This window comes from Chiroxiphia lanceolata, chromosome 4, assembly GCF_009829145.1.
Source record: "Chiroxiphia lanceolata isolate bChiLan1 chromosome 4, bChiLan1.pri, whole genome shotgun sequence".
Classification (NCBI taxonomy): domain Eukaryota; kingdom Metazoa; phylum Chordata; class Aves; order Passeriformes; family Pipridae; genus Chiroxiphia; species Chiroxiphia lanceolata.
In genome coordinates this window covers 61078108-61098156 of record NC_045640.1, presented here as the reverse complement: position 1 = coordinate 61098156, position 20049 = coordinate 61078108, and the positions used below count along the sequence as shown (strand labels likewise).

The following is a 20049-nucleotide window of genomic DNA, read 5'->3' as shown; positions in this document are numbered from 1 at the left end:
AGCATTCTGTCTGGAACCATGCAGTTAAGGGATACAGAGACTGGGTGCCCCACTGGGGAAAGAGGGAGCAGCCCCTGATTTGCCAGAACTTTTAGTTCTTCCTCTTTTCCCACAACTGAAATTCACCGACTCAAATTCTGTGAATATTAACTCCTTGCCCTGAGCCCCATCCAGTTACACTGGACTGTTTGGTTTTGATAAATAAACAGAAAAAAATTAATCAGAAATGCACAAACATTGTCATTCTTCCTGCAGAGACAGAAGGACTTTTTCTGGAATTAGCCAAACTGGTCTGTTCCAGAACTCTATTCCAGGGATTTTATTGTGGGTATTTTGATAATGCACAGCATAAGCACACATCTTGAAGCAAGGAAGTCGGGGACAGGGGAGGGAAGTAGAAGAACCCACTTGTCTGTCCAAGTCAAACAACAAAGTGGAACACCCTGGTTCAAGACTTTCCACAGGCTCTTGCTAGGACATGGCTATCGCTGAGGTGCTGCCTGGTTCACACTCTCCCTGGGGGTAACTGCTCTATCCAGTCCACACTCCTCCCTCCCCTGATATACTTGGCTATCAAGTGCAGTGTTTACCTTTATGCTCTATAAATGCACAGCAATATATGCTTCAGGTTACTTGTGTCTGCATCTGTTTGAGGGATTAAAGGAGGGAAGACAAACATTTCACTCATTTCTTAACAGTCTATCAAAGTAAGATCTAGGGCTTTTTGCCTGTATCAAGTCTTACTTGTATTCTTCACGTAATATTCGGAGTATGTATGTTTTACTTTGATTCTGAGTGGATGATATGTAAATACAAGTAACTAATTGAAAAAGTTCCTTTCCCCAGAGAAATTTCAAACTTCTGTTGGCTTCCACAAGGTCAGGAGGTCACCCTGTATGCTTCATTTTGCTGCACAGGAAACTTAAAAGAGATGAAATGTACAGATGATTGAATAAACATTAACTTGTGTTCCCATCCTTCTTATTTATTCTGTATTAGTTTCTGTATTACTATCCTTAATTCTGACCTTCTGTGCCACTAATAACTGTAATAATTCTGATTCTCTACACCAACAACTTTGTAGGAATGAAGTCATCATTTCTTTATTTCCTATACCTTATAAAGGGTTTTATTAAAATAAATAAAATTTTTTTAAAAAAATCATCCATTTGATGCAAACATCAAATGCAGGTATTTTAGTTTGTTATTATCGTACAATTTGAAATCTTTAGTGCAAAAGACATTGCCCTAGAAAAGGTTGTTGTAATCTATATTTAGGATGGGAATGCAATGTTTTCCAAACCAGCCACTGTTGACATATTTCTTTAAAATAAAGCATGGCTTAGCAGTCTGGAGTGAAGAAGCTTCATCTGTTACCCTTTAACAGCCATATAGGAGGAAAAAACAGTTTATGTATCCTTTCCATCCTGACAGATGTGACAATAGCTGGAAACACTGTGCCTGCCAAGAGCTTTTATCAAGTATGTTATAACAACTAGTAATAAGTGTAAATAATAAATGGCTACGATCTTATGGGAAACGGTGGCAATACTAAACAATTTTTGGTGCTTGCTGATGGGAGTCTGCTAGTCTTGGAATTCCCTGGCTTCCCAGTAGAGTTTTGGCCTGACAATAAACAACAGTTTAATACTTTATCTAATCCCAGCCAGGAGGTAAGTTCAACAGCAAGCTTTTGCAGATGTTCACATCCAATAATCTATTCATAATTGATGAAACAGGGAGGTCAGATGTAATGGTTGCTACTATTCCAGCAACAAATAAATGGTTATTGACAAAACAAGGCAGTGTGGCGCTGAGTGCTGAGCAGTGACAAGCATTAAACAGTGCTGAGACAGAAGTAGTGATGTGAATACAGCCCTTCATCCTGAGAATTCCTCAATGTGATGTGTGGCACGAGGGCCACTCTGACACATAAGCAGATGGAGGTGACTTGTAAAGGAAAAATGAGATTCCGCAAGTACATAAGAGACAAAGGCAGAGCCGGAGAAAGGAACAAGGAGAAAGGGGTGGAGAAGATTGGAAATTTGGGTAAGTGCAACAATATGAATCGTTCAGAAATGTTTTTGTATAGCAGCACTGTGATCCAGATGTCTGGACTGCTTTTATCAGATTGTTGTGTCTACATGAATGTACCTGGCTGTCAGATCACTGTAGCCTGCTAAGACATTAATATCATACTATATGTATGTGCATGCTTAAATGCCCATTACTTCTTAGACAAAGCACCTATAAATATTCTTTTTCATCCTCATTAATATCTTTAGTACAGTCTTGAACAGATATTTTTAACTACACAAAGTTTTCCTAGTTAAAAGCAAACAAACTTTAAAAATTTGCATAACACATGGGTAAAAAAATGCAGAGATAAACTGGGAAAGCATAAAACCAATTTAAGTCAATTAAAAACCATCAGTTTTCTGCAAACCAATATGGAAGTTAAGGAAAAGTTCTCATTCAGCTGAAAACCTTATAGTCTTTAAGTTTTAACCCACATAATGTAGTAAAAGGATTAATAGACTGTTCTTATTGACTGAATAAAACTTGAGGCATTTACATGCAAATAGACACTTGAAATCTTTTGCATCCATTTCAGTGCTAAAAGATAGTATTTTTACAATGTTTACTGTGTAATATACTAGTATGAAAAACAGCAGAATGAAATGGTGGCCATTACTGCTATATTGTGTAGTCATAAAAAGATTTCAGACAGAAATATTTTAAATATTAATATTACTAAAATCATTTAAAGCACCAAGGAATGTGAAATCGATTTATTTAGAAGTACAATTTATTTCACACTTTGCTACCAATTCTTTTGATCAGCTCTGAAATAATACATAAGCTGAAAGCAAAACAGCAAAACAAATTGCTTCCAGCAAGGAGGCAGGAAGCTCTAGGTTTTACACTGGCACGCTTCAGTGTTTTAACTTCTCAGGTTATTTATCTATCAAAGGATGAATTTTAAATTCCTTAAGACCTAATGGCTGAATCAAGACCTATTCTCCAGCCTAGCCATCGATGGTCCTGATCAAGCAAGGTTGTTGCACATTTGCTTACACCGGAATATATGAGTTGTCCCCCTGAAGTCAATGAGAATAACTGAATTGAAATTTAAACATATATTTAATAAGTGAATTGCTGTAGCTTGAACTATGCCAATTTGAGAAAACAATCCAATTTTAAAAGCCTTACTTTACAGAATATTCTTTTATAACCTGTTCATTAGAATTAACTATACAATGGAAAACAAAACCTCCCAGATTATGAATACATTTGCATTTAAGTACTGAATTTCCTGAATTTGCACAGCGTGGGTACAAATGTTTCATTTCTCAAAACACATTAAGAGTCTGATTTCCGTAAGTATATTATCTAACGGAATTAGAAAACTTCTCATACAGTTTTTCAGCCATTTGCTACAGCCCTGGGTATAGTATGAGCAGTTTCCCTAATGGATATACACTAATGGACTGACAGTTCCTAAGATCTTGCACACCACTGTCTCTCAGATAACACAAGCTACAAACTTAGACATGCTGTAACTATCTCTTTCCCTCTATTATAAACAGCATTTAGGTGCTGGGGTTAAGCACACCTAAGCTAGAAATCTAGTATAGTCTAAAGTTCATAAGGTAAATAACCACCTCTATATCATACAGCTTTGTCTTTTTTATTTCTAGCCTGTGAGAATGAAATGAGTGGAAACTTCTCTATTGGCAGGTATTTAAAAAGAAAAGAAAAAAGAGGGGAAAAAAAGGAAAATAATGAAGCATATTTTATTAACTACTCTAAAAAAAAGTTTCAATAGAGTACATAGAAAATGCCTAAATCACATCTTTTAATTGACAGAAGACAGTTATTGGAGTTTTAGAGACCTCAGTTGGGGTAAGTGGACTAATTGTGACCTTCTTTCCCACAGATCAGAGCATATAGCTGTGTTCACAGTCTGGCTCCTACCTTGCCTGGGAAAACATAAGGAAGAGCCATCTGCACTGGCCATACCTGGCAGAGAATATGCAGGTTGTTCCATCCCAGCAACTTAATCAAAAAGGTAGGACCTGAGCAAAGGCTCCATGCCTTGGTGAAAATAGATGCAAAGATATTTTTATTCCCTTTTATTCCCTAAGGAATTTTTATGGCTTTGTCCTCGATGTTTCAACAAATTAGAGCTGAGCAAACCTCCAGTAAGGGACAATTACAATTTGCTTCTTTTGAGTTCAAACATAAGAGCTAGCAAGAGTTTTATGGAAATGATTCAGAATCATACAAGTTATCTTGATCTTGGAATATCTATTATTATGTAAATATATTTTTCCTGGTCCTACACTGCAGTCCCCTCCAGTTCTTTGCAAAGTCATATGGAAAGTACCTGTGAGTGCAAGTGCTTGTGTGTGTGTGTGTAAGGCAATAATAAAACTTGTCATTTTGTAGCAGATATCCTGAGCCAAAAATCTTACCAAAAAATAGAGTTTGAAGTTTGGGAAACCACATTTGATATGTTAAATAGCATGACTTCTAAACGCAGGATGTTTAATATATGTATTTTAAATGAGGCTGCATAAATCTTAGAGATATGTATAACCCCAGCAACTTTCATACTGTTTTGGAATTAAAACCAAACAAAACAATGTCCTCCAGGCATAGCCCCCAAAACTGGAGTTTTAAATGTTTTGTCATCAACTTGTATGAAGATTCCTGAGACCACTAGTGGTCAAATAATCCTAAATTCTGAAAAGGTGCTATAGATTTATCTAATGGATCGTGCAGTCAAACCTGCAATTCACTGCAGTTGTCTTACTCTTTTGGGATGTATGAATGAGTAAATTGAAAATTGTCATGGATGAGATGGAAATCCACCCATTTATGGTGTTTGGCAGCCATTCCTATGGAACATGAGACTCCTGAAGATTAAGGTTAATATCAACAAGTTACCAGTGCATTTATTTTCATTGTTTCTATGAGGAAACAAGAAAATGTGGTAATCTGATTTTTTTATCAGGTAATAGATTGTTTATGTATTTAATATTTTTTGTTTCTCCTGCTCTATAATTTTTTTATAACTTGACTACTGTAATTCTGCAACAGTATTGCATTTAAGATATTCTTGTGGCACATTTATCTTGACAAAAATCCAGTTTACTAAGGGAATGTATTCTGATGCCATTAACAAGCAAAATACAATCTAAACGACAGACTCAAAAGGAAAACAATACCATGTTTCAAGGCAAATGTAGTGGACACCATAACACCAAGGTGCAAATCTGTGTGGTATACAGAAAAGTATTGAAGGAAAGTAGCATTACTGCATCTCAGGGCTATTCAGAACATTTTCCCTGGGTTTGTTTTTTTTTTTTTTGGTTGGTTGGTTGGTTGGTTGTTTTCAAGAAAATGGTTAATATAGGAAAAACATTATTTAAATTAAACCAACAGAAGAAATCCTTACTTCACTAAGAGAATGTTAACTTTCGTATCCAAATAAAAACGTTAGATCTTTCTTTCACTTTAAGAATTAAGTGCTAAATTAACATCAAAAAAATTAGTTGAATGATCAGACATTCACCTCTTTCCTGAAGTTTCAGGTCTTCTTTATGATTCTCAATACAAATAATTTTTAGTTTCTTAATTCCTTCAGTATTTGAGTCAGTATATTTTGTCAGGACAAAGTTCACTCCCAATACTAACTTTCTCACATAATTTTGTTTGTACTATCTTCACCAATGTCTAGCAGCAGTGAGACCCTTCAGAAACATGAAATTTAACCAGTTTCAGGATTGGTTCACACCTTTCTCTTTACATAATCCACTGTGAGTATTAACATTGATCAGAAGTGAAAGGTGACTCAGAGTTTTGTCTGGTTTTTCATTCCTCAGATATGAAAAACACTAAATTCCTGCATGCATACAGCCTTAAGAACAACTTAAAAATCACTTCAATGAAAGTGAAGCCTCTAGGAGGGATGAGACCTTTTCTTAAACTGGTATGCCAAAATGTTTTTTCAAGCACATGATGCCATTTGCTAAGCTGAAAATGTTACACTTCCTTACTAATGGCTAAATATCACCTAGAGATGAATAAAGGACAATCCAGCTAATTTAAAAGAAAGAAGTTTGAAATAATTTCCATTGAATAGTATCTTTTAATGTTTATCGTGACTCTCCATTTGAGTGTTTCTTTTTGTGGTAACAGTAATGAAAGCTTAAACCTAAACTCAGTGACAGTAAATCCAGACAGTAAAACTAAACCCAGACAGACACACTGACAAAAACACATCTTGAAGTTCAGCCTTCTAGTAAAGCACTAGAACAGTAAGCAAACCTCACGAGAATGATGCTCATTCTTCTCAACCACCTTCCACAACGTTTGGAAGAAAAGAGGATAACAGTCACTCTACCTTTTGGAGTTCTTTTACTTGCTAAGCTCCTCCTTGATTCACCAAATCCATACATATATACATACAGGCATAGTCTATATAACTGGATATAATAGATACAATTAGATAAAATATACTGTACATACTAAGTTCAGAATACCTGCACTCCAGCTACACTTATATTCTCTCTAGCTGCATGAGTTGAGACAAAATTTCCACTTGTTTTGACACAGAATTTTTCAGAAATTAAGTTTATGGCCATAAATCACCTCTGATTACTTTAATAGGGTCATTTTGAATGTGAAGATGTCTTTGTAAGTTCATAAATTTTCTTGATAATTTTGTGCCTGTGGCTTGTATATCGTAATTCTGACAATTCATGCAGACAGCATTATGTCATAAATTACCACATTTAGTTTGGCATGAATCTCAGGTACTCATGAACACTGCCTCCATTATTTAAATACGTAATATATATAACACATGGGATTCAATATCCAAAATAAAGGAATACTTAGAAAAAAACTAACACTTAGATGAAGAATGAGGACTGGATTTTTCCTAATGATTTGGGATGCAATTCTAATTGGAAGAAAAAAAAAAATCCATGATACCCTACACTTTGAAGCATTCTTGAAAGCCCAGTATAAAAAAAAATACATTCCCACATCAAGCATTGCATTATAATACCTTCTGCAAGATTTCTAATGACACAGAAGCATCTCACTTAATACCCAGCTTATATAATGAGAGTGAAGGAAAAACAAGAGTAACTTTTATTTTAAAATTAGCCTAGATGGAGAACTCTCCCTGACAAAATCTATAACGCTTAAGATAAAATCTATATAACGTGAACTATTAGTATTTTGTTGAAAAGCCATTAGGCTCGATTATAAACCAGATGATACGAAAAATATTATGAACATACCCCACTGCTATTGAACATAATTAGTTCTCAGGCTTTTAAACTCGCACACACTTATATTTTTACATCTGAGTGGCTCCACTGAAATCAATCATATATATCAAATAAAATTAAACTAATTTATACAGATTATACACCAAATCAAATCACGTTAGATTAAACACCAAGTGCCCAGAAAATAAAAAACCTCCTGTAACAAAACTAGCCCATTCGATACAAAGTGACTGCATATTTTTTTTCATAGAATAGGCTGCAGCTTAATCATTTCAACCTTTAATTACTGCATCAGATAATGACTATTTTGAACATATGCTTCTCCGCTCTGCTAGAAGACATGAATGAAAGAGAAACAAGTTCATATGCATTCTACTGAGTGTGCATGTTGGGGGAGGGAGCAGCAGGCTAAAGAGCAAAGGGAACCAAGTGGCAACAATTGGAGGAAATGGTGTCTGTAACAGCTGCTCCTTTCAGATTCCCCTAGAAGGAGACTGCCTGAGGTGGACCACAGCACAAAAGGATAAAGAAGATGAAAACTGATGCAAAGCAGGGAAATAACTGCTGAGACCCCTGAGTCTACACCCGAATAGTCCCAAGCTGTGTGGCAAGACCTCTTTAGCATGCTACAGAAGCTGGTGATGAACTACATATTACCATGAGGCAAACTGGCTCCAAGCAGTATTGTCTGCATGTTATGTGTAATGATAACCAGTGCTCCTCTGGGAACAGGATGCAATGATTTCATCTCTGTAAGCATCTGAGCTCCCCTTGGATACAGAGACCATTAAACTGAGAACAGAAGGGTAAATCTTAGGCAATGATTTCCAACTGGAGAGGGAAGACAACTTGTGCTCTACACTACTGTCAACCACTGATACTTTACTGCTGTCTGTGCTGATCATAGGACAACAGGAAATAAAACTGTACCCCTTTTTCTAAGTCCCAGTGTATTTTCTGAATGAAAGTACTTGATAGGTTTCTTATGTAATATTATTGGAAATGCCACTATATTATTGACACAGAAAAGTATTGGTAGTTTCATTACTGTTAAAATAACATTTTACACTCTTAACATAATGTATAATTTGTTTTGTACTACAGAGACCTTCTTGCCCTTTTAACATAATTGCACATTGCTTTCCTTAACTGTCAGGGAGGTTTGTAGGATTAAAAACAAAAGGCACAACCTATTATTTATGTATCTTAAATTAATAGTAGCAAGCGGTATATTACAAAATTCAAGCTTTCAGAAACTCCTTTAAAAAAAAAATAATTCTGCATACAACAAAAAAAACCAGAACTTGCAAATGATTGCTGTAACTTTTTGACAGGAGACATGGGGGAGCAATGAAGGGAAAGGAGTAGCAATAAAATGTAGACACAACTGATCCTGAGGAAATAATACCAGGACACCTAATATTTTTGACACTTTCAAGGGTAGTTTGATCCTTTGTATATCCAGGAGTCCTGTTCATTAATTAATTTCTCCTGTGATGGAGAGATCAAGCATGTATGCAGGCTTCTCTATTTAGCACATTTGCTTATCTTCATAATTCAAACACTGTATTGTGACTCTCAGAAAATTAACAGAAAAGTTGTTCAGGTAAGAATGTCAACACACTTGTCAGTCAAAAAACAATAGCAGATAAACTGCAGCACAAAAAATTCTAGTCTAACCTATCATACTGTATTCCTGGGAGAGATAAAATATCATATTCTCATTGCTGTTGCAACTATTAGATACAGTTTTATAAAATTATACAGAGCTTTAAAATTTTGAAATATTTTCACATTCAGCTACAGACTAATGGCAATGGATGTGAGAACAGGCTCCCACTTTCCAGAATTCAGTTGATTTATACAGAAGACAGGCCTATCAGCATGGAAGAACTATGTATAAAGATGGTCAATAACTTTTAGAAAAATCATATCACAAATGACAAAAAGCTTGTAAAGGACATTTTGAGACAGAAATCTAGAACCCCTCCTACACTGCAGAAGCCATGCAAGTAATATTGAAATGTATGCTGAACTCATTCTGTGATTTCTAGTGGTCTATTTCTGAAAAAAAAAATAAACCATCGTAACAAATACCCACAATGAATGATCTCTATAAATCATGCTCACTAATAGAACACTGAGTCACTCTGCAGTTAAAGGAACAAATAGAAATAATAATTATCCAGCTGATTAATTGCAATAATCAAGGACAAAATATTCAAACAAATTAAATATCCACAGAATATTTCTAAGAGGATCACGGAGGACTGCGACTTCTCTGATGGCTGGCACAAACAAATCAAGTTGCTGTTTATCTTTCGTCTCACACTGAATCTACGAGGAATTAGAGAAACCCTCCTTCCAGACAAGAATTCCACATGTAGAACTCTCATTGTCTTAGAATTGTTAAGGCTCAAGGGAAAGGAGAACAGTAGTTTGAACTCAAGTATCAACAAAAGGCATTGCATCATCATTACAGCTTTCCACACCAAAAGCAATTCATACTTCTTCTAAATTCCTGATGTTCTGAAAAACTCAACATGTGAATCGATACATTTTTCATTGTTGCTCAGGAATATACTGTATCAAACTAATCTGCAAAAAAGAAGGTGTTTTTACAAACCCCTAACTAAATAAAAACTGTTTCATATATGCATATATCCAGGAAAAAAAAAGCTAGTCACAAAAGCTAGTCAGTTCTGGAATTTACTGGAACCAGAAGTGCTTAAGCCACATGGATCCCTGCCTACAGAAGTCGATATAAGAGGTCTGTGAGCCAAGTCTTTCCAAGTCTTTTCCACTCTCCAAATGCCTAAGATGCCAAGGAGGCAGAGAAAGGCACTGAGAAAGCAACTTTAAAATAAACTTACTGATAATGCTGGCTGTTGTTCTCCAGAAAAATGATATGCCAAACTTAAGCAATATGCAGCTTCTCCTTCCATCTTCACGTTACCTGCTAAAGGAAGGATTAAAGTTAGTTACCAATGTAAGCTGAACTAAATTACATGAGTGCAGACAGTTCTTGCAGGTTCTTGTATACTATACAGATGTTAAAATACTGTAGTGAATTCTTCCTTCTCCTCACTCCTGTCGTTTATCTCTATCCAAAAATATCCAGTGGTAATTAAAAAGAGAGATGATGGATTTGAACAAAGTTCAACAAGAAGGTTCAGCAAAGTCAGAGAAAATATCTTTCGGTAATGAAGTAAAATCAAATTAACATGCTGTAATGTTCTCTGCCACTAAGTGTTTAATAATAGTCCCAGTGTCTTCACTTTAGAAAATCACTCAATATACAAAATAAAAAGTAGCTACAAATTTGTACTATGCCCTAATATATAAACACAAAATACATATTGATCCATTCACTTTGCTAATGTGAACCTTAGTGAAACACCATGAGAGAACCATCAGCAGACCAGTTTCATCTCTCTTCTTCTCATGGCTATTTTACAAGCTAATGTAGGCTAAAATAGCTTAAAAAATAGGTAGGTTTTTCTTGCAAGCAGTAGTTATAGAAAATTCTGCACAGGTACATCACACTTTTCCATGCCAGGTTTTGTTTCACTGATACTGATCTAACAAACTGCTTGCTGGCCTTTTTTAGCTATTTTACCTCAACAGAAAAACATCAATTCAATGCTGAAATAAATATACGTTAATTATAGAAGTTCTTACTATATCACACTATACTCAAAAATTTCCCTCCAGAACATAAGTATCCATTTAAAAAACTTGTAGATAAAATTACATTAAAAATAGCCAAAAATCTTTCTTTTGCTCAATATCAATCTACTTCATTGAACAGTGAAAAATCAACCTGAAGCATAACTGTATATCAGGGTAGTTTGTAAAATGCATTAATTAACGTAGCTGCAATGAAAAGGGAGATTACCTGCTTACAATTGTCAGACTAATTCTTTCTGTCCAAATACATAGAAGCCTACATCTAGTTCTGGAACTCTTTGACTGATAGCAATTGCTGAGGCTGTAGGAGTGCTCTATCTATAGCACTTAATAAGTTACTTAAAATTATTAAAAGCCTGTAAATCAAAAACCTCATTTTTTTTCCCCAATACTCAATATCCCTTAAAAGGCTTAATAAGGCCAAAGGGTACAAAAATGCAGTTTTGCAGAAGAATAATGTTCAAAGTTGCTAGGGAGGTAAAAAACTTTCTTCCTCGCTCAGGAATAGTTTGAGAGTCTGAAGTGGGTAATATCTAATTCTATTTCACAAAATACATAACCACAGATGATGGTCCAGAAGGACAGAACAGACATTAGAGGTGGCATCTCATACCCAGTATGGCTCTGGAATGAGGACTGGAGAACTCCTCAGAAAGAAGTTCTAAAATTTAAAGAGAAAACCAGCAAGTATACTGTGCATAGTGATACTTAATACATGCCTTACGAACTATTGAAAATGACTGAGTTGAAGTAAAGGCACTGGAACATCTGCCTGGTCAAAGTAAGTTGTGGAAGACATCAAATCCATTTTGACAATCTCTTAATTTCCAGCAGTTTTCACTAGCAATAAGAAGTTGTTGATGGGAAATTTCATCAACAATTCTTATAGCTACTAGAGTAAATACCAGCAGCAGCAGTTTTACTCCAGCTGTGATTTAAGCATGTATTAGACACAACAGCTATAGAAAAAGCTAAAAGTTTGTACTTGATCAACAGATGCAGCTGAAAGAAACGGAGAAGTTATTGGGTACGTGTATCCTTCTTTAGCTGCTTGACTGTATTGGCATTCTCAGTATTTGGGTATGTTCTCCCAAGAGAAAAGTTCTAAACAGGCAACTAACAAAACAGATCTACTAAAATGTACATAAACCAAAAATAGGTTATTTAGTGATTTAACTAAAAGAAAAAACCAGCCAAATATAATTATATGGTTCACAAATTAAACATTCAGTGTGGAAAGAATTGAATCCTTGCCCCCCAAGTCCTGTTCAGTTTATTTCCCCAAAATTACAACAGAAAAGCATTTAAATTTCAAATGGTGTTTTAAAAGATTATCCTTCGTGAGATAAGGTAAGATAAGAAATTTTGGTTCTTTAGAGTTACTGAAGTCAAAGACTGTAGAATAAAATCCCCTGAAACAGAAATAAAATGCTAGCACTTTTAAAAATAATAAACAGCAAAATTCACACAGGATTACATGCCCAAAAGCTTGTTCATTTTTTCCAGCTTGTTCCATTTTATCCAAGAGTATCCAGAGGCCTAATAAAGGTATTTCTTCTTATTTCTTTGTTTTGCTGAATACATTTTATACTTTTCTATGGAACGCTGTGTTATACTATCTACCTGTACAGTCACATATTCATTTGTGGCAAAGCTTATATAAAATTTGGAAAATATTTTAAATTTTTTTTGGCCTTTTTGATATTTTAATTCTATCTATCCCAACTATTACTCAAAGACTTGGAAACAGATTAATGTTGGGCATACATTATTAAATTAAAAAATGTATCTAATGTATCTGCTTATAAATATTGAATTAATATTATATATTAATTGTATGTGCAATTCATATGCAAAATATGCCCCTTAAGGAATACCATGAAAGGCTCTTGAATTGCTGGGCATGGAAAAAGGTTACTACTGGAAAACTGCTATCTTACTTCTGAGAAGCTCTCCAGTAATCATCTAGGAAAATCATCCAGAAAAAGTAATTCTGTAGAAGTGGACCATTAACAGTATCTTTTGAGAAACAAGCATTATTAAGCTTCCCCCAAAAAAATCTGGAAAAATATGTGTGTTTTCATAAAGTCAACTGGCAAGATTTGCTTTCTTTTTTCCATTCCTCTCATATGTAAAAAATGCTCCAGAGCCCAGTATTTCTAGCTGATCAGCATCTCACATCACATGTAGCATGCAAATGCTATTCTAATTCCCCCAATCCTAAACCTATCCACACAAAATGGGCAAAGCTTCATAGAGCCATTACTTAGAACAAGACAGTGATCAGGAGCAGTCACCATGGATTTCAAACAGGAAATTTGTGCTTCACCAACCTGATGGCTTTCTTGATGGATGAAGATAAAAGAGTGGATATTTTTATCTCAATTTTAGCAAGGCTTCTGGCACCGTCTCCCATAACATCTTCATATGGGTTCTGATGAAGGATCACTTCGATAAACAGACAGGGAGGTAAACTGAAAGTAGAGGAGCTGCTGGCCTTCAACAGGGTGTAAGCAGCAGCATGAAGTCTAGTGGAAGGCCAGTCACCAGTGGAGTACTCAGGGATCAATACTGGTACCAATACTGACCAGTATCTTCATTAATGACCCAGACTGAGGCGACCAAGTGCATCCTCAGCATGTTGCGGACATTACAAAACTGGGGAGGACGGGTTGATCCAGAAGGCAGGTGGTTGTGCTGCCATTCAGAGGGACTTTGGCAGTCTTATGAAGTTCAGGAAAGGGAAATGCACAGTCCTGCACCTGGGGCAGGACAACCCCAGGCACCAGCTCAGGCCAGGAGCTGACTGGGTGGAAAGGACCTCGGCAGAGAAGGACATCGGTTTCCCAGTGGACAGCAAGTCCATGAGGCAGCAATGCCCACTCATGGCAGAACCCACCAACGGGATCCCAGGCTGCATCAGGCAGAGCATTTCAAGCAGGTTATGGAAGGGGTGATCCTTTGCCACTACTCAGCATGGGTGTGCTGACCCCAGGAGTGCTGTGTCCCATTCTGGGCCCCCCAGCACAAGAGAGAGAGGGACATAGCAGAGTGAGTTCAGCAAAGGGCTGTAGAGATGACTAAGGGACTGGGAGCATCTCTCCTAGGAGGAGTGGCTGAGGGAAATGGAACTGTTGAGACCACAGGAGAGAAGGCTCAGGGGTGATCTTATCAGTACCTCTTTGGCATAAGTAAAGCAGAGGAAACCAGGCTCTTCTCTGTGGTGCTCAGTGACAGGGCAAGAAGCAAAAGGCACAAAATGGAATTCTATCTGAACTCAACAAAACACTTTGTAATTGTGAGGGTGTTTGAACAGTGGAAAGTGTTTCCCAGAGTGGTTATGGAGGCTCCAGCTGTAGAAATACTAAAATCTTGATCTGATCTAGTCCTGGGCAGACTGCTCTAGCCAGCCTGATGATTTCCAGAGGTCTCTCTTCCTACCTCCGCTATTCTCTGATTCTCTAGTTTGTTACTTCAGGTTTCAGAGTATTTACGTATATTAAAATATTCAGAAGAAGAAAACTGTTTTTTTGCAAGTACTAAATAACTATGTAGAGAGAAAAGGTCATTTTCTGGTAGATAATATCACTCAAAAATTGCCAAATCAATAGTGACTAGCCAATCAAAATCAGTGACCTAAGCTTCCATCAGTGACCTCACTTTCTGATTATGGGTTCACAGTTTTACATTATTATTCCCACAAGATTGTCAGGTTTGTTTAGAGATAAAGTTTCGAGGAATCTAAAAGTTTCTTTGCTGTCAGCAGGAAGGCATTTCTGCCTTAGTGAGATCTGCAAGTGTATTGATAGCATTTGTCTTTGAATTTCACAGAAAATAATCACCCAAACACTTCACAATTTCTACTTTACTCTTGGGAACATCATGACATTCACAGAGAATAAAGGGATGGGAAAGCATTATTTTCCACCTACCTTCTTTTGCCATTTTTAAAGCTTTTATTAGTGTTTTGATGGCCTCTTGGTGTTCTTTATTTTCTAGCATTTTGTCTGCTAGTAATGTATAAATTCTCCAGAGATGCTCACATGCCAGTAAATTGTAAGTATGGCCTGTCTCATCCGTCCATGATGATCCCTCTGTTAGCTGATAAAATGCTTCATAATGCTCAGCAGCTTCCATGACATGACCTGAAAAACGTCATTCATAATTAAAATCAGTTCAATCAACAAAAAATTTCAAAAGTCAGTAGATTATAATAATTTTATTATTAGAAAGTAAGTTGCAGCCAAACATTTCACAGATTTTTCAAGAATCTTCAATATGTAACTCACAGATCACTGGAAAAAATTGCCAAATCTCACAGTGGCCAGTAATGCTAAAATTACAGTTTATCACATTTTAAATGATCTTTCCTTTGTAGATTTACAATGTTAAGGGGGTGTGATCCCAAGGATGCAAAGTCAGGACTTTCTAGAAAGTAAATTTATTCTATATTCATGAATATAGCCTTTGTTGTTCTTGTATATTAAAATTACATCTATGCATAAATAATCACAATTGAAACCGTTCCTTAAGTTTCTTTTTCCGTAATGAAAACCTGTGCTGAAAGATTTGAAATGTGGAGGATAAAGGTACCAAAACTGTGGGGAAAAAAGAATAATAATCTTTATTCAAATAAATTAATTGATGAAAAAAGAATTATCATGCAAAGTAATTTATTCAACAATTATTACCAGGCCAGCTCTGGTGAGTTTATCTAGTAGATTTACTGCAAGACCATTAACCATTGATAAATTAATTATTGAGCCTGAAGTAATATGCTTCAAGGTCTTCAATAAGTTACTCAAATATCTTTAAGGCAAAGAAAAGTTTGACGATAGAGTTCATTCATTTTAACATAAAAGTAGTTTTCCTTCTACCTTCATTTAGATTTATCTCAGTGCATACAATTCAGTCGAGAAGCTTTCTATGTTTTCTGGACAATGGACATTCAAAGCCCTTGGAAAGAACAGAAAAGCTTTTCCTCATACATAATGGGTGCTGAAAAACTGCTGTGAAGCAGGTGAGACCATTTACATTGAAAATAATTAAAACCCCCGACATTCTGATCACAGTACCTTGTTTAACAGAGAATATTCTACAGCAGGGAGAACTGGTGAATGTGACCCTGCCTTCATGAGTCTGCGTGTGTGTGAGGGAGGAATCTTGTCCCATAGATCATTAATACTATCAAATGCTATTTCTATTAAAAGCTGAAACAAACCATAAACTAAGCTCATTTAGATGTGTTTGTAGCTTACACCTCTTCTGAAACATGCTTCATAAGGAACTATTACTGTTTTGCAGGGGGTTTTTTACAGTGCTGCATTCAAATTGCAAAAAGAACCAGGGTGGAGAAAAGTTGTTTCCCAGTTGTAGGAAAGGAAGGGAGAAAAGCATGGAGAAGGATCTTCTTTAAGCATTCCTAGAGAAAATGAAGCTAGTTCCCCAGGCCTCTAGCTAACCTAAAGGCAGCAGAACAGCTATGACAGATTTCTCTTATTAACTCAATTTAGATTTGTCTTTTGCATATGTTACCCCTTTATAACCATGCTTTCAACTCTGCAATATAAAACATAACTCATCTTTATTAGAATTAAATTTATTTTCATATTAAGCTTCTCTGGTGATTAAAATGAGTTCAACTAAAACTGACAAGCAGAAGAAACTTCTCTTTCAACGAGGCAACGAATCAAATGAGTTTCACAGACATATTATTTTAAGGCTGTACAACTTGTGATTCACGTAAGAGTCCTAGAGGACACAACAAGTGCTGAAGAGTGAAGTGCCAGGTGAAAGGGGACCCAGCAGGCTTTATTCAGTTCTACTCTAGCTAGGGACAGGTATGGGACAGGTGGTCCAAACCACTGGGAAAACAGAAGATCTGTACATTCTTTCCAAAATATCACATACTTGACATCAGACTGAACAAATAGAAATGCGAAGGGAAATTATCACAACCAGGAGAAGTGGTTTAGGGACTCACTGACAGTACATGTAACAGGAAATAGAGATATAGACTTGCTAAAGCCAGATGAAAACTCCCGTCCATTCTTAAGAGGCTTCCAATTAAATCTGAGTTTCTGCCTATCCAGTCCAGCTAACTCCTTAAGGAATCATCAACTCGAAATTCCAGTTATCCAAGTTGGTAAATGCAGATTTAAGATACTGATTGAAGAAGCTGTTTTTGGTTTTGTGACAAATGATGGAAAGTTGAGTTGAAATTTAACATTAGTAGCTAGATCTAGCACCTTGTTCACTTGTATAGTTACAAGCACATACACACTCCTACTTGAAATTCTTCCCAAAGTTCAATAATGAATTGATTGTTCTTTTGAAAGGATATTGTCCTACATGTCAGTGATCTGGATCCACTACATGTGTATGGATTCTTTAGAATAATAGAATTTGATTCATGTGTTACTCAAAAACTTTTAGTATGAATGGGAGGTAGCAAACGAGTGATATCACCTGGATGTCTAATCTGAAGCTGAACAAAGTATTTGAGTTTCTCCTTAAACTCTGTAATATAATCTCTTAATGGGACACACCATTTAAGTAAATAATACCTGCAACCTGAAGAACTATTGTTTAGACTGTTAGAACTATCAGGTATGGTAGATCTTTCCCATGCTTTCTCACTCACAGTATCTCCTGAGAAAGTCCCTGTTGGACTGAAAAAAACCCCCACCCAAACCCAAAAAAATCGAACTCACACATTCCATGTACTCCATAGTTCTCAAGAGTTGACCAAACCATAAGAGCTGTGACCTGACATTCTTTTTGCCAGTGAAACCTCTATGGAAACAATCCATCTACATCAAGCTTCAAAATACAAAAGCAATATAATCTTTTCAGTAATAGTCAAATGGACCTGTAATACATTTGGCTTCACTGAATTACCATGATTATGAAGTAAAAAGTAAAACAATCTGCTCGCAGAAATACCAAAACCAAAATGCTGAGCCAAAAGCCAAAACACTTGCTAGTTCCCTAAACAAGGAAGAGATGGAATTACTGACCTGAAAGCCCTTACGTGGTTACCAATTTGCTTACTGAAGATTCTTTTAAATAAAGCTTCTCAAATTCATGGATAGTAAAACATTTTAGACTTTGGAATTCCATAAAAATTATCTGAAATCTCTTGTTGCCATTGGCAAATGACATATCAGCCTATTTCTTTAATCCATAATATTTATGTGAAACTCAAATGTTGTGGGAAAACAATCTTTTCAGGGGGATGACATATTTATTCCCTGTCATGAGTCAGTTCAGCTGGAATTGATCTGGCCTGAGCAATCCACTTTTTAAACACTGAACTACTGCAACTGCTGGCATACATATGCAGACATATGTAGATGCTGCCTGAAAATCTTGAAAAACATTAAAAGGAAGTAACAAGCCAATTGCAGAACATTTCCGAGAGTGAGAGCATTTTTATCTCACTTGAACAGTGACAAGGCAGAGTTTTAAATGACTTTTATTATCAACTGAAAAAAAAAAAAAAGGAGAAAAAAAAGCAAAATGAGAGGAAAAACAACGGAGCAGGAAAAATCACTTGGAACACTTTGTAGAAATGCATTTTTTTATCTCTAGTAATTCAAAGAGAAAATCCAGAAGGTGTTTCTAGGAAGTCTATATTTGAAAAATCTATTTGCAAAATGTTACACCAAGCAGTAAAGCTATTTAAAGTTGGCAACATTAATAGCAATTGCGTGTTTCTTCTCACAGTGCCATGCAGAATTTAGCTCTGTGGATACTAAATGGAATTTGAGAATCTCTGATATATCTCTTCCTTTCTTATAAAAGGAATCAAAAACCAGGAAGGTAACTCTTACAACATATATGCTACCACTACTAAAATTGTATAGTTTAATATAACTCAGGGCATAACAAAAGAAACCCTGTCAGCAACAGTTAATCTTACATATGGGAGGCAAACATTGTCACAATATAATTTTGGGAGCAAAAAAATGGTTTTAAACAATTATATGAATATAAGACATTACTCAGCTCCAACAGTCTCAAATTTTAGAAATTCCTTGTATTTTCATGGAAATTACATATATGTATGCACAAAGATTTGTGCTACAGTTTTCACTGAGCTGCTTCAAAGTAAAAAAATAAATCTATTCATTCAAGCAAAATAATTCTATGTAATTTTGTAAATACTGAAGAGAAACGTTTTTATATTCTCTAAAACTTCCTTTATAATTCCCCTTCCTAAAACCCAGTCCAAAAGTACACATTTGTTATATCAAAATAGATATCAAACCAAAAGGGGTATATATGGAGACTACTATTTTGCCTTTTTTTTTTTTTTTTTTTTAAGTAGAAAGATTGACTAGATATTAACACAAATGGGTTTAAATGTGAAGCTGCCATAAAAGCAGGCACATAAATGTAATTCTCCCAGCCGCTATTTTGATGCACATTTTTGATTCCATGAATATTTTATGAAATGGCCCAAACTAAAGCCATATAACATTCCTGCATTACTGATGCTTGCGCCCGTAAGCTACAAACATTAGAGGCATGATTGAGTGCATTAAAATGAACTCATTCAGCAGTGCATTGATTACTTGAAGGAGAAAAAAAAAAAAAAAAGTTACTCCCACTTAAGAAAACAGCACACAAACCTGAAGTTTTCAATACTGAAATTAAAGATGCTAATTTGAATAATATGATATTTAATAAATAAAGGCAGTGTAAAACTATCTAGAATTCTCTACATACGGTCCTAACTTTAATTAGGTGAGATGTTAATTAGGTCCACAGATTGCTTCCAGTAGCGTGCAGGTAATTTAAAATGTCACAATCTGCAAAATGCAGTGACTGACCTGCTCTAGCTCCATGCCTCAGCAATACTGAGAGCACCTAATGATTTCCTTTGCTATCAGCTCATATATTTACCAATGAAAATACTGCTACAGAAACAATTGCCCAAGAAAAGTGACAGGCCTGTTAGGTACACTGCTTCAGCAGCACTACTATAAGCAGAAAGCACATTTAATTCTAAATTGGAAACGGTTGTTCGGGACTTCAGAAAATA

At 35.8% G+C, this 20049-nt stretch overlaps 1 protein-coding gene across 1 annotated transcript in view; it reads right to left on the bottom strand.

Annotated features, from left to right (window-relative positions):
- The window catches only part of TTC29 (tetratricopeptide repeat domain 29), a 124890-nt gene that overhangs the window by 62104 nt on the left and 42737 nt on the right, over positions 1-20049 (bottom strand). The window contains 2 exon segments of the mRNA XM_032686337.1: positions 10184-10269; positions 14933-15145. Of these exon segments, the coding sequence (XP_032542228.1) occupies positions 10184-10269; positions 14933-15145 (299 nt within the window).